Raw genomic sequence first — 15,360 nt, forward strand, 5'->3', positions numbered from 1 at the left:
TTCATAAGGTTCTGCGTGCTAACAACATGTTGCCTGGGCAACCACAGCCTGTTCCAGACTTGCATGTGGCTTGCATTTGAGAATGTGTGTGTGGGGGGGGGAGGAACTGTTGTGTCAGGCTTCTCAATGGTACATGGCCTCAGTGTTAACAGGCTTGGCTAAGACACAAATAGTCATTTAATTCTGCTGTGACGAAGGACTGTGATTGATCCCTATCAGTCAGGTTACTAAAAGCTGCACACCAACTGGATCATTTGCTCTGTGAAATACCTTCCATCTAATACCTAGAGACTTGCAGAAGAAAAAAAGGTTATTTTCTTAATTTCTTTCCCAGACTGATTCGTCTGGAGCAGACAGGGTGTCATGTCTCGCTCTCTATGCTAGTCTCTGCACAGAGAGACAAGCATATGACTCAGAGGCTTGTCTTCTACTTACCTAGCCTGTAAATGACACGAAATAATCTGGTGTCATACATAGTATGCACATATGCTTGCACAATCAGAGTCCCTTGTAAAAGTATTCAAGCGACCCATCCACATCGCTCGAGTCCTCAGATAGGGGTTAAAACCCTTAGTGTCAATGTATTTTTAATAAAGCTTATGTAATAGACCAGGGGGTCTGCAACCCTAACCCTCCAGATCTACCGCCCTGCTCCAACAGCTGAATCACATGATTGAGTTACCTCTGCAGGATGCCAATAAGCTTGGCGAAGCTCTGATATTGAGACATTCATTTGATTCAGCTGTTTTGGAGCAGGGTTGCATCTAAAACTTGCAAGACAGTAGAGATCGAGGACTAGAGTTGGAGACTCCTGGAGCAACCCAAAGCAGTGGCTAATTGTATCAAGGAAAAATGGCAAATGGTTGTTTAGATTCTGGCGTCTTTCAGGCAAACTCCACAATGGGCTGCAGTTGCCACTGAATACATCTTGTATTAACTTGTATCATGTACTTTTCAGTGATGTTACAGTTCTGATTCATGTAGTTTGTTGCCATTTCTCAGTTTAGTTTTCTCTTTCTGCATGTGTAGAAGCAGATTTCTAAGGTGTCGACTTGTCTTCTGCCTGAATGTTATTTTGTAACCCCCACAAATAGTTTTAAATACAATTTGCACATAACTGTTTTTGTCCGTTTGAATGCCTAATAAAAAAAAAGTGTTAAGATCAGTTCCTCTGTATTTGAGTCATATTTACTCTTAATTTCTTGGATGGTTACTTTTGAGTAAAATTATGAAATGATGCTACTCAAGTACAATTACATGTTAATTCAATACATTTAAATCTGCATAACGTTTTCCCATAAAAGTCCCCAAACAGTTTCTGAGACCATCTTCCTGTCTGCAAACTGACAGATATGCAGCTTGTGACTCACTGCATGATTCATCCAAATGAGATAACAATTGGAAAACTGCCATGAAGTCCGACTATTGCAGAGCGAGTCCTTATATGGCAAGGAAAGGAATTTCAGTTATACAGAGGAATAAGGAAAATACACTCAACATTTTCATCAAGTGAATTTATTGTTCCAATGCAAAAAAAAAAAAAATCTGTACAACATGTGCACAAGACGCCTCTCGCTTTAGCCGTTCAAAAACTACATAAATATACAGAATATTACAAAAAGAAAATTCAAGTTTCTGAAGCAGACATGTTAACAAAATATTAACTGAGAAAATGAACAGCTTCTTTGATCTCAGTCAAACATATTAGTACAAAAAAAATGACCCATCCCCACCACGACTCCAGTCACATCCCAATCCAGTTTCTCCATATGTACACTAACATTTACAGAGATATTATTAACAGCACGCAGTGTAACAAAAATAGGTGCTTCATTTTGTGCATAGCAGTCAATGACAGCAAAACAAATTTAAATAATGTTCCATAAACAATATGTAATGTGGTAATGAAACTACACAAAAAAAAAAAATACTCAATACTAGACAAAGTAGCGCATTGAAATGATATGTAGAGTTATTAGGTGAAATGTTCTCCCTCTCATTGAGGAGTTGAGTCTGGAGAAACAAGAGAAGCTGCTTGGGGCTTGCAGAAAGCAAGCGCTACAGGCACTCTACGGCAAAACCAAACCCAAGAAGAAGAAGAAAAATAAAAAAAGTCACCGCTGTGCAAAACGTTGCTTTGTTTGAAACATGTCAGCATACAGAGGATTCATCGTTACGATGTGGTAAGGAAAAGGGTGGGGGATAATATTAAAACCTCCCGTTAGTGATTTTAGTCTTTGGTCTGAAATGAACCGATATCCGAACAGGTGAGCCAACAGGAAACTCCATTTTTCCAAAATTCTCGTGAAAAAATTAAAAGAAATCCCATTTGAAGTGATAAAGATGTAGCAGATTGTGTTGCTGTGACTCGCCCACGCCGTCCACTAGCAGGGCAGCAGGATGTCATGGCAGACAGAGGAGCTTCTCAGGTTCTGCAAGCAAACACACACAACAAAGAAACGCTTAGATTCTTCTCGGATAGCATCAGCCTGCAGGTATGCACCGAGAAGCTGACTAGAGCTGTTCCAGCAAGCACTATGGCCTCAGGATGGGCCTGGGAAAGTTCATGTAGTTACGTCATCCAAACATCTATTTTTAAAGGAAATGAGAGGTTAGCCATCAGGTGTGTGAACAGGTTCTCTATTGTAACCAATATCTTTAGAGAAGTTAAAAAAAAAAAAAAAACACACACACCCTGCAGCATGGTTCATACTTTCCTTATGCGACATCCAAACTAGCTCAAACTGGTCAGCTGCACTCATGTCAACAAAGCTCAGTGATGCTGCAGGTTGAGGTAACTTAATGGAAACCTTTTAGTAGAATCTGGATTATATGTTTAAGGCTTAATATTGCTGCTAAAGCAGATGGCTGCAGACTTAGCTAGATAGCAGAATAACATGGCAGCAGCTACAGCACCATGAGTATTCACACCCCATCAGGTTTCACATTATGCTAGGTAATTAAAATTAATTTTATATAAACGGAGAATTGGAAGTATTGCAAAAAACAAACAAACTCTAAAGTGTTTAACTTTACCGTTATCTCCAAATAAAACTTTATGTTAAATAATGTAAGGAGACCTTTAGTGTCAAGAAAGCCACTTACAAATAAAATGTATTGTTATTGCAACCAACCACATTCACTCAGAGTTTAATTTTGCAATTGGCCTATTTTAAGAAATAACCTAATGGGATGTAAAAACAGCAAAAAATAAAAACTAGTTTTTAAATATTACAACCAAAAATTGTTGAATTTCAGACTGTGCAGAAACTAAAGTGTGTACTAAGCTAGTCTTTATGAAAGGCTGAAAAGAAAAAAAAAAATGGGCAGAATATAAATTTGTCCAACAATTTTAAGAATTATTTTGTCCAAATTTCTTTGTTTAAAAACACACAAGATTCTGTTTAAAAAAAAAAAAGTAAAAAAAAAAATATAGGGGTGTGAATACTTTGATATGGGACTGCCTGGAACAGCTGCTCAGATTTTGCAAAGTGTTTACCTTTGAAAGCTAAGATGGAAAACCACCTTTAGGTAGTGGAGGATGGTGCGTCTTTAAGGAGCAAAACACAGGCCAAAAATAAACCAGACACACAGAGTCAGCAAGAAGCAGTTAAAGTGGGAGGTCGGGGGCAGGGAGTGGGGGATGGGGAGGGGAGAGAAAAGAAACTGGCTGAGACAACACTGAAGAATCACAGGAATGCAAGGCTGGGAAGTCCGAGTTCCACATGGACAAATATGTACACTTTTCACTTCCAGAACAGTAGATTACATCACTTCCCATGATTCAACTCTGGGTTGTACAGGAGTAAGAGGAAATGTAAATAACTACTTGTTAGGAAATCTACTTCCCTTGTTGTTTGAGTATTATGGGAAATTAATGGATGTAAAGCAAACAGACAAGGAAAAAAAAGATCCTTGTTAAATACTTACAGGCAAACTTTGCCCAGCCAGTGCTGTGAGGAACAGAGGAACAGAGGAGGAGAGGAGGGAACAAACAAATGAGTGAGCAGACATGCAAAAGGCTGAGAGTGAGGAAGCAGACGCAGGAAGAAGCCCTACATGGTTCTGGACCATGAGGGCAGGTGGACTGTAGTACCTGTCCAGCCAGAGCCAGGGGAATGTGAGTGGAGGTGCAGAGGGCCAGCGACGCTACGGAGCCGGGCAGCTCCTGGATGGGGGCCTCGTCCAGGTCGTCGATGCGAGGCTTCTTGATGTGGGACTCCGGGCTGGTCAGGGGGGTCACACTGTTCCTCCTGATCAGGGTGCCGGGACCACGCTTCACTTCCTGTGGGGCGACAAAGACGAGCCGTCAGCCTAAAGAACGCCTCAGCAGCAGAGGCCTTCATCAGGCGGGCAGGTGGGATGGCGGCTGACCTCAGGTCTGTCTCTGTGCGTGTTCACCGCCTCCACATTCAGGGAGATGGACTCCACCTTACAGCCGTAGGCCACCGGGGTCAGCTTCAGGACCGTGTGGAGGGGACACTTCAGGTACGGCATCTCATCTGGAGCCACATGGAAAAGTTTACACTTTAGAAAATTCAAAAAGGCATAGTTTGAGATTTTTAAAGATTCTACAGGGTAGTTTTCGTTTAAACGTAAAATCAAAACTGGACCACTGAAGACAACTACGACAAAGCAGAACAATTAGTTTCTGCAAAACACCATTTCCTGAAACTTTAAACCCAGAGCCATGCTAGCATCAGGTGGCTGTTCAAGGAACTCAAGGATCATTTACACAGGAAGTGGAGGTTTGAGGCAGCACCTGTGTTTAATCACTGAACTTATGCTAAGTGAAAATGATGATTGGTTTGGATCATGTAGTTTTATTGACCAAAACCAATTTGATGTTTGAATCAGTTCAGCTAGTAGAAGTCTGTTTCAGTCACAGTTCCTCTCCAGTTAGCCATTAGCTTTAGCCTCTGGGAGTCAACCAATGTGGATTTATGCTAAATAAAAATACAAACAGAAGAATCTAATCCCCTCAAGTCCTCTAATGAACACCATGTGCATTAGTTCCTACCTGCACTCTTATCAAGGAAGTAAGCAAGAAGACATCGCATCACGGCCTGATGGCAGACCACCAGCACGTTCTCCTGCCTCTCCAGCTCCATGATGACCGGCTCCACCCGCTGCACCAGGTCCTGGTATGACTGGAATCAGGACAATTGACAGGTTGAAGCACTGATCTAAACTCCACAACCTGCTCCACCTGTGTTTGGCCATGATGGGGCTGGTGTACCTCTCCGGCTGGGTAGCGGTAGTAGTACTTGTCTTCATCTCTCAGTGCAAACTCTTCAGGGAATTTTTCCTTCACTTCATCATACGTCATATCCTCACACAAACCCTAAAAGACAACAAAAGATGCCAATCAGATTGGGGAAGGAGAGTTAAAGTTGCTACTATGGCGTTCCTCTGGTCGACACTCACAGCGTCGATCTCGTTGAGCGCCTTCCATTGCTCGTATGGGACCCCTAGGTGCTCGGCGGTCTGGATGCTGCGGCACAGCTGGCTGGTCCACACCTTCAGGTCCTTCAGCTGCTGCTCATCAACGAACCGAGCCAAAGCAGCTGAAAACTAAAAACAACAAGTCAATTAGCATCCCGTGTCATCATTTAGCCTGGGTTTTTCCCTCGCCGGTGACTGGTTGTACCTGTCGGCCCCGCTGCGACAGGCCCGAGTCGCCTCCCAGTCGGCCCTGTAGGTTGTCTTTGCTCTCTCCGTGTCGACACAGGTAGATGGTGCGCGGCTGGACATGGATGTTCATCAGGTAGTAGACAATTTTGCTCTGAATGTGATCTTGGATGCGGTTGACGAGAAAACGGCGGCCCACGTCGATCACCTTGATGAAGGAGTGATCCCTGCAGGATGACAGGATGAGTGCTCTGCCCAAAAGGATGCAGTTGCCATGAAGAAAAGGCAGAGAGGACCCCAGCCTACCTGTCGTACTGGTCCGGATCCAGAGGCTGGTAGCTGGTTCTGTAACATTCGATCCGTTTCTGGAAGTCCATCATGGCTTCGGTTTTGTTACAGTCCTTGTAGTCCGGACAGGACACCTTCACTTCCTGTACGGGGAGGAAAACTGTCAGACGGCAAACCACACGCCTGATGCCAAAGGAGATGTGAGCATTTATTAATTTTTTATATCCAGTGTGCGATCAAAGATGTGGACCTTCATCATCAAGTGTCCTAGTCTGAAACTCACCATTATGTTTGACGCAATCACACTGGGATCCTCACAGACAGACTCAATAAAGAAGATCTGGAAGGAATGAAAAAGTGAGCCAATTCAGTGAATCGCTCTAGACCTGAAACACAGCAGCATCTGTTACCAAGGCAACATACCTTAAAGTCGTTCTCGCTGCCAAACTTTAGGATCAGATCCCGTCTATCTCTTGTCGTGTTCGTGGCGTCAAACACCTGAAGGAAACACCAAGAAGGTCCAGTTATGGTCTGTTTGTTGGGTGTTCGTGGAGGTACAACATAAATAACCAAGAAAACTCACCGCCACTTGGCCCCCCTCATCCTTCAGGTAGGACTTGACATCTCTCAAAGCTGCTAAGGCACATTGCCTGAAGAGCAAATGCAAATGTTAGTCAAGCCAAACAACACAAGAACCGAGACTCTCAGTTGAGGGGAGACTTACTGCCTGATTTTCACGGCAGACTCGTTGTCAGGCTTGAAAAAGTCATAGGAGCTGTAATTTTTGACGGCCTCCCTGCGGTACTCCCCGACGTTGAAGACTGCAGAGAAACAAATATGAACGCTATGTCCCCAAGAGAGAAACATGATTCTGTGCTGTCTGCTCAGTTAATTAAGGGGGCACCGCATCTTGTTGTGTAACAGAGAAGTTGCTGAGCTCAAGCACTACCAACCTTTGGTGGGTATGCCGATCCAGTTGAGGTAGCGGGTCAGTTTCTTGGAAATGTACGTCTTTCCTCGAGCGGGCAGTCCCACCATCACGATGACGGTTGGGGGGTTGGCGAAGTGTGGGGCTCCGGTGCCTGCAGGGAAGGAACGGGTCATGAAAAATGATCGCTTACTGATCTAAAAGCTGCACTCAGCACGGCAGACTGTTTTCTGCTTCAGACTTTTTGGAAGTGACTGACAATAGAAAAACAGAAACTGAATCCGTTTAGAATTCACCACGAAGACATGATCTTCATATTTCTCTACATCCCATCAGCCAACACATGACTGCTTGCTGCCAGAATTACCTTACTTCCACCTCACTGTGCATTTGACCTACTTCGGGATATGCACTGTCCTACAGAAGTCACAATGGCTTGTTTTCACTTGGCTGTCCACACAGAAGAGGGGCTGATGAGTTTAAACCTTTTTAAATTAAAAGAAATCCCATCTTTTGGTGCGTTCTTTGTCGTCACAGCCACTGGTTCATCAACACAGGTCATTAATTCCCTGGTAACCTCCTGAGAGAGCCAATTTACACTTCGTCATTGCGTCGCTTAATCTTGTTTCCACAACATCAGAGTTACAATGCCTAAACGGAAAAACGGATCAAACTCTTAACTCCATTTTCGAACAACTGATTCATCACACCCACTTGATACGTTTACACTGGAGTTTTATTTATTTAAAAAATAAAATAAAATTTTTTTTAAATCAAAGGCACTACAAATATTCCAGTTTGATATTCCATACATTTCCACAGTTACATTTCCAGATCTTCCTTGCCATTTTTGATGTTTGACCTCTTACTTGGCTGTGTTCTAAAGGTACATTTTACTAGTTTTTTTTCTTGGCAGCTGAATCAAATTTAGGTCAGCAGCTTTGAAAATTCAAAACCTCAAATATCGTCTGCAAATATCAACTGCAGTACCGTATTAATAAAAAAAGGACTAATTCACAGGATAATTTGTCATCTGTAATACTTGTTTTTGTTAGAAAAGACTCAACGTATTTTTGTAATTTTTACTGCAACCTAAAACCTTTATTCTTAATCATGTTTTATTTAAAAGGATCCCGAAGTCATTTGTATCCCAATAAGTTTGTTTTTTAACTTAACAAAATAATAATAAAAGATGAAACAATAAAACTGTATAAAAAGCCATGTTTGCTCATGCAATTCAAGTAAGTTTCCAAAAATCTATGAACAGTCAAATTTCTTGGAAATAGATTTTGTATTTTATTTAAAAACAAAGTAATTTAGTAAACAAGATCTTTATCCAAGTTAAGAAAAATCTAAATAAATTTTTTTTTCTAAGTGCATAAGAACCCTGTACAATACTGATTAAGTAGTGGGAAAACCCATTTCTGGGATTTTATGAAGTGGGATTGATATGCAGCACGAATAGCTCTTATTTATAAGGGCAATGAAATAGACTTTAAACTGCACAAAAACTAGCCTTTAAAGTATTTCAAACAAAAGTATTTGAACAAAGTAAAAAAAATTAATTGTTCTAATTCTAAGCCAACAGCCATCTTTTTGTTAATTAATTTGTCTACAAAGGGCTTCCTAGTATATCACAGCTGCAAAGACAATTCCATCATTTTTTTTTATTTTGTCTACAATGTATTTTTCCCATAAAACTACATAATTTACCAAATGCAACCCTTGTAATTCAGAAACAGCGGTGTTCGACATACGGCAAAGTCACGTCGTCACGCATCACGTCCAGGAATCGGGGGCGGAAAGAGGGGGGTTCACCGTAGCCATGGTTACAGGAGTCTCGCTACTTCCCAGTTCAATAGGGGCATGATGACGTAGAACATGTGCCGACAAAGACCACCAATCATTTGGTTAGAAATTTAAAAATGCCGGTGTCTGCGTAGCAGGTGCGCTGAAGGTTTTATTACGGTAGGAGAATAGGATGTAACGTGGAGATGCTACTAATGCGGTAAAACGGAACCGACGTGAAGTCCGCCATTATGGTGAAAAAAAAAGGCAAGGTTTGGTATGGAGTTGAAATTATGTAGAGAAATGACAGAGGGAAAAAAAACCAACACATATTTGCACGAGGATAAGATCACGCGAGAAACATAAACGAGTCTTACCTCTTCGCTTGTCATCCTTGGTGGGAACCCAGATCTTTTGGATCCTGTTCTGGGTGAGCTCTCTTGGCATTCCTCTAGGGCTGGATAAAAAGCACACAGCTACGACGGAAGCGAGTCGCTTAAATCCCGAGCTTTGAAATAAGAACGCTTAAAGAGAACCGGATAGTATTCTGAGCCGGAGCTCCGTTCACTGTGTCCTCAATGCTGGCTGCGCTGAGCTAATCTGCCGGTCTGAGGCTCACATCCTCTATTTAACCACGCCTAGCCGGCCGGCGAAGCAACGTGACTCCTGTGACGAAAGCAGCCGTAAAACGTTCACGCACAAACACACACACGAGGGGGCTCTGGCCTGTGACACACACACATACAAACAAACGCATATAGGCCATCACAGCGCCACCCGGTGGTGAACTTATTTTCTTCAACTGCACTATTTAAAAATAATACTTTAGGATCATTCATTCTAAAGTGATTATTTACGTCATTTTGTTGCGTTTTATGAGAACAAACACATTACTTATTACATAATTAAGCTGTATAACATGTTATTTTATATTCGGATAAGTGTGTTAGATAATGGATGGATTCATTTTGCTTTATTTTTGAGTTCCCCCACCCCCCCCCAAAACAACACAATTGCGTTTTTGTGTCGTGGTAATTGCAAACTAGTTTGAAATTAGTTTTTCTGACTGAAAAAAAAGTTCGCAGTTTTCAATTTAATTTTCATTCTTACATTGTAATGAACATAAGTTGAGTTACTATATATATATATATATATTACCAATTAAAACTTTATTATTAGTGTAGAAATTGCCCGACTTCAGAGGAAACCCCATTGATTGCGTTTCTGTTTCATTGTCAGACCTGGGGCAGACGTGCAGAGCCGCACGTCCACGCATCCCGCTTCTACAGGCTGTGCTGCGTGACTCAGGTTGGGCATAATTACACATAAAACATTCGGCTGCAAGCTTAACTCTGCATTTGGATGAAATGTGCTTTAATTGGAGTGATCACTATATTTAAATGTTAGGATTAATACTAGGGTTTTTCAACATAAAAGAATAAACAGTAGACTTTGAACATAATAAATGACTAGTCATTTATTATGTTCAAAGTCTAATGCTTTTTTAGAAATTGATTTATGATCTGTTGCTTAAAATATATTTTTTAAGCTCTGTCATGTCTGTAAAGGTCTGTGCTTTGTACTATTCCTGTCAGGATGAGTTTTTCTTGCATGCACTTCCCCCTCAGCATCCAGGCAGGGATTCAGCTGCAAATGAAAAAAAAAAAAAAGGTCAAATAAGGTGACGTGCTGCGTGCCGCTGCAGTGGTCTGCAATGGAGACGCTCTCATGCAGCGACTCTCTGAATGCATTCAGTCTCCGCTTATCGTGACTTTATTTGCTTTTTTTTCAGTTTCGTAAAACGATGTAGGCACAGTGGTTGTTCTTGCATGAAAAAAGCGCGGCACAAATATAACACACATTAAAGTTGTCAAAAACTTTACATTGTTGTTTTTAATGCTTCATAGTATCTAATTTTCATGGCAAAAAAAACCGAATAAACACATCGCGTTTTTATGAACAAAATATTTTTTTATTGAACTTCACCATCTCTGCAGAATTTGTGTATTTTATAATCCAGTTAATGTATGGTTAATCTACATGTCAGTTTTTAAACTATAAATGATCAAAGACAGTCTGTTGTCCTACAATGTAAGTAAAAGCTCTTTTTAATGTAAATGCTGCCAACAACCATTACTCTCTACAATAAGAATTTCAGTTAATTTAAGTTACGACCAGATTTAATTTTCCTTTGGGATCAATAAAGTTTTTTTTTTATTTGAATTTAAATAAGCACATTATGTGCATTTTTAAAACTCATCCTACTCAGTTGCATATCCCTCGGTTTGTGTCTGATATTTCTACTCCAATAACCACACAGTATCTTCCTACAATCTTGTACAATATCTTATTACTGCTACTGTTGTTGTTGTTACTCTTGTCATAAGTCAGAAATGTATGCCTTTCTGTTGTTCATCAATCTTTAAAAATTTAGCAAATTTCCACCGTTGCTTTAACCTGGACTTTGAACTCTCCTCTCTAAAAACTGGATCATGTTAGCCACATCCATTTCCTGTCCACTCTGTATGCGGGTGACACTCTTTTTCCCTTTGGCCACCTGAACAAACAGGAAGCTGGGTGACTCAGAAAAAGTTAGAGCTGCGCATACTGAGTCAGTCAGGCACGTGAGACAAAAATGCAAACATTGTTCATTAACTGACAAGGACACAGTCTGAAGTGGACGAGGCATTAAATCTGTTGAATGGATAATTACCACAAACAGAAATTGGAGAAATGCATGTTGTCATCCAGAATTTAAATATCCACAACTCATGCATTACCAGAAGTAACTTATCACTAATTTATTTTGAGGCATCTTTTTGTAGGCAGCGTCTCATGTAGGTAAAAGTTGTTTGTATAGAAAATGTTTAGAGTGAAAAATTCTTTATTTCTCAATATAAGTAGGTTAAAAACATTGAACTTCTGTTTTCCCCTTGCAGACTGTTGTAGTGAATTTGCCTCAAACCGCCTGCTGTATGTGGTTCATGCAGTTTACCACTAACCCTGTTGATATTTAAAGCAAACCAAGGATCAAATCTGATTCATCTTGCCATCAACTAGTGGTCACAGTTATGTCAAAATATGCCTGATTTTCATACTAGATTCTAAAATTGAAATTCTACAGTCAACCCCCAAAATATTGGTGGTTCTGTATTTGTGGATTTTCCACCGAGTTCAACTCTAATGTATTTGTTGTACCAGAAGCAGCAGTTTCTTCTTCATTTACAGTCTGGCGTGAAAATAGACTTTTTTATATGTCTATATTAATATAATTTTAATTGAATGATGTATCAGTTCAGGCAGTCGGGGCCAATCAAATCAGTTTATTCAGGTGCTGGCACACTTGTATGGTTTATGTTATTTGTGCTGTTTAAATTTCAGAGGACATGAAAAGATTTTTCCTTTAAAATTTTTGGAAACTGAATTTCCTGTTATTTTCTCTCTTCACGATTGTGTGGTGCTCCATCCCATAAAATCCAAATGAAGCACACATAGTTTGTAGCTACAACATTACAAAACATGAAAAAGATGCAGATGCTTTTGCAATCCACTATAAATTTGGACTGCTTTCCTGCAGGGCCCTTGCACCTTTTGAGTCATAAATAAAACAATGCAAGATGAAGAGCGCAGGCATTTATAAAGTCCACCATGCTGCCTGAGAAGGAGAAAGTTTACCCCACCAAAATAGATCCTTGCTGCTGTAGCAGCCTCTGCTCTCGTTAAAACCTCAGCGTTAGCATACAGGAGGAAGTGACAGTGATGGAGACTACCTCAAGGGGATAAACTGCTTGCCTGCCTTTAAACAAGTTTTCACAAAATTAGCTGCTAACTCATGTGGGGCTGCAGTTGAGAGGAAGTAATTAAAGCTTAAGACAGGAAAACACTTGATTAAGGTTTTGGTCTGTAATGGATTTTACTTTGATGTTTTCCATCTGGACAACCTTTCTACTTTTATTTGTTCTATTAAGTTTTGCTTTCACCTATTTATCTGTGTACCATTTAGGTATTGCCAAGTGTTGTTACAGGATGTGTCTGAAGTGTGATTGGGAGACTTCTGTTTTGGTTCTATTGTTGCCTTTGGGATCTTCTGTCTGAAGCATGACCCAGCTTGACCCCCGCTCTGGCAGACGTCTTCAGATTTGATTGTTTTATAATGTAGTTTGCAGCTTAAACACTCTGCCAAATCTGCATAGGAGCCCAAATCATAATCCCTCCAGTACCGTGCTGAAAAGATGTTATGTTGCTATTATTTCAATGTTAATAAAAGACCAGTTGATCACTATTATCTCCATACCGACAGAAGCGAGCCTGCTGTTCAATCGGCATCTGTGGGCCCTCTGAGATGGATGAAGCGGGGGTTCAAACTGGCAACTCACCAGTTACAGGATTAATTACTACCTTCTCAGCCAGTGCTGCACCTGTTGTATAAACTTGTTTTTACAATTTATACAATAAGTAAAAGGATTATGGCCACATAATGTCCAGTTTCACTAAATCCCATACAAACTACTGTATAAGTCATGGCAGTGGCAAAGTCTTGTTTTGTTCTTCTAGGAACACTTGCTTCAAATTAATTTTAAAAATGAATGAGTTCAAGTCAAAGCTCACAAAAAGAACAATCCATTGATGAGATGTTCCATCAAGCACACTCCTGAAACCACAGAAATTGCAAAAAGAAGTAAATACTTCTTCTGCTCAGAGATATGCTGACTAATTCCATTGCCATCCTTCTAGCTAACTGTAAGTCAGATGTGCCTGTATGTAGGTCAGGTCCCATTTTCTAGAATCCTTTTGTGCAGGCGTATGTAGACAGCAAACTCTGCAACATAAAGAGACCTGGAGGTCTGCAGACTACAACACTGGCTGATCGGAAGGTAAGAACATCTTCAAGTTAAACAACATGAAGCTGGAACTTTTTTAAGTGTTTGTTAGAAAAGCAAATGTTGGAGTTGCTCTGTTGGAATCTGAAACAAAGTGATTAAAGACCCTAAGATTATTGACCTTGTTGTCCAAACAGGCAAGGACAACTCACCAAGAAGATCAGGGGGGAAAAAAGAAGCTACAGTGAGAAGCTGACAGTTTCTCAGCAGAAGACCTGCAATCAGTTCGGAACGATCTGCAAAATGTCAGCAAATAAAGAAGCCCATCCTCCACCATCAGCGGGATTCTCATCTGGTATTCAACCACAACAGCTTCTGCTGCAGGTTTGGAAAGGAAGCCATTCACACCTTCCAACAGCTTGTCCACACCTCACTCTGAGACAAAAGCTCCCCATTCAGGCAGGGGGTCTCTCCTCAGACCCCCTGCCTGTACTAGAGGAAGACATCAATAGTTTCTTTCACCATCGGAAGACTGTTTCCCCCTCATGCATGAGAACCTTTGTTGACACACTGACCCCTATCTTTACTCAGATCTTTAACAAGTACCCTCTTGCTTTAAGCATTCTATCATCATCCTGGTCCCCAAGAAACACATTTCCCCAGGTTTAAGTAATCACTGGTATGTCGTCCTCACTTTTGTCATCATGAAATGCTTCAAGTGACTCGACTGGAGAATTTGTAGGTTATCGGATGGCCCCTGCAGTTTGCTTTGTGTGCAAACATGTTGGCAGATGATGCAGTCAGCTTGGGACTACACTTCATCCTCCTCCATCTCCACCACCCAGGGATGTGCACCAAGCCCGATTTCAGCTTGGTCTGCAACACCATCAACCCAGACATCCTCCACCAGAACCTCAACCAGTTCATGGCCCCGTTGGATCACCAGCTTCCTGACATACCAGGAGTACAAGATGAGGGTGGGAATCATCTTCTGACAAGAATCATCAGCACTGGCACCCCCCAGGGGTGTCTCCTCTTCCCATTTCTCTTCTCTCTAAACAAAACCGCTGCTTGTCAGTGGACTAATCTGTGAGATAAAGATGACACTGTTGTCATTGGTCTCAACCAAGACAGAGATAAGTTTGCATACAGACAGGAGATGGGTCGATTGGTGCAGAACCACGTTACTTAACCTGCTCAAGACAGGGGAGATGATGGTGGACCTTGAGAGAACTCACTCTCTCCTCTTGCTATCCTCAATAACAAAGTGTCTACTGTGAATCACTTCAGGTTCCCAGGAACCACCCTTTCTTGGGATTTCTGATGCCTCACACAGAAGAAGGTCTTAACTCATACATAACCATGTTTTTAATCTGGTCTGTTTGTCCATTACTCTGTGGTTTGGCTCATCCACAAAACAGCACCGGTCCAAACTGTAATGAACAACTAGATCATCAGGATTGACTTTCCCTCCATCCCTTTTCCCTGAGTGGGAAAAAGGCCAGCCAACATCTCTGCTGAACCCACACATCCTGGACACAACTGTGGACTTTTACCTTCAGATCGGTCCTATGGAGAGCCATCTGCAACAACCAGCTCCCACAGGAACAGTTTCTTCCACGAAGCTGAATACTTTACAGAGTACCAAGATCGTTAGGATGCATATTTGTACTATTTCAACCTCATCTTCCTCGTCTATAAAAACACTGTACATCTGCATATTTTGAAGAAATAAAATGTCCACAAACTTAACAGTGTTGATTATGATTTTAGCCTATACAGTGCTGTCGGAAAGGTTTTATTTAAGAGAACTTAGGATTCTACAAGTCTGGTAGTAATCAAGTATGGATGTTTCTCTTGAACTGAAAAACATTAAATATCTTTAATCTCAGTTCATGATTTAAC

At 41.1% G+C, this 15,360-nt stretch overlaps 1 protein-coding gene and 1 long non-coding RNA gene across 5 annotated transcripts; one reads left to right on the plus strand and one right to left on the minus strand.

The window, feature by feature from the left end:
• Positions 1–1,499: 1,499 nt before the first annotated feature.
• On the minus strand, positions 1,500–9,256 carry pfkfb3 (6-phosphofructo-2-kinase/fructose-2,6-biphosphatase 3). Of its 3 annotated transcripts, XM_016681526.1 has the most exons (16): positions 9,013–9,256; positions 6,873–7,001; positions 6,644–6,740; positions 6,503–6,569; positions 6,343–6,417; positions 6,203–6,259; positions 5,938–6,062; positions 5,651–5,858; positions 5,428–5,574; positions 5,240–5,344; positions 5,021–5,150; positions 4,375–4,502; positions 4,097–4,285; positions 3,931–3,953; positions 3,500–3,550; positions 1,500–2,432 (listed from the first exon to the last, which is right to left on the minus strand). In XM_016681526.1, exons 1-16 carry the CDS (start codon positions 9,080–9,082, stop codon positions 2,426–2,428), a joined length of 1,608 nt encoding a protein of 535 aa, XP_016537012.1. In that variant the 5' UTR covers positions 9,083–9,256; the 3' UTR covers positions 1,500–2,425. The 3 variants fall into 3 exon arrangements, with proteins under 3 accessions (XP_016537012.1, XP_016537013.1, XP_007571701.1); XM_016681527.1 differs by lacking the exon at positions 3,500–3,550; XM_007571639.2 differs by lacking the exons at positions 3,500–3,550; positions 3,931–3,953 and having other exon boundaries at positions 9,013–9,255.
• A 610-nt stretch (positions 9,257–9,866) lies between these two features.
• Positions 9,867–15,205, plus strand: LOC103151526 (uncharacterized). 2 transcript variants are annotated; one of them, XR_477652.2, is made up of 3 exons: positions 9,867–9,943; positions 13,653–13,839; positions 13,934–15,205. It is a non-coding gene; the product is annotated as an uncharacterized LOC103151526 (long non-coding RNA). The 2 variants fall into 2 exon arrangements; XR_001664685.1 differs by having other exon boundaries at positions 13,653–15,205.
• Positions 15,206–15,360: the final 155 nt, after the last annotated feature.

The sequence above is a fragment of the Poecilia formosa genome, unplaced genomic scaffold, assembly GCF_000485575.1.
Source record: "Poecilia formosa unplaced genomic scaffold, Poecilia_formosa-5.1.2 Scaffold284, whole genome shotgun sequence".
Classification (NCBI taxonomy): domain Eukaryota; kingdom Metazoa; phylum Chordata; class Actinopteri; order Cyprinodontiformes; family Poeciliidae; genus Poecilia; species Poecilia formosa.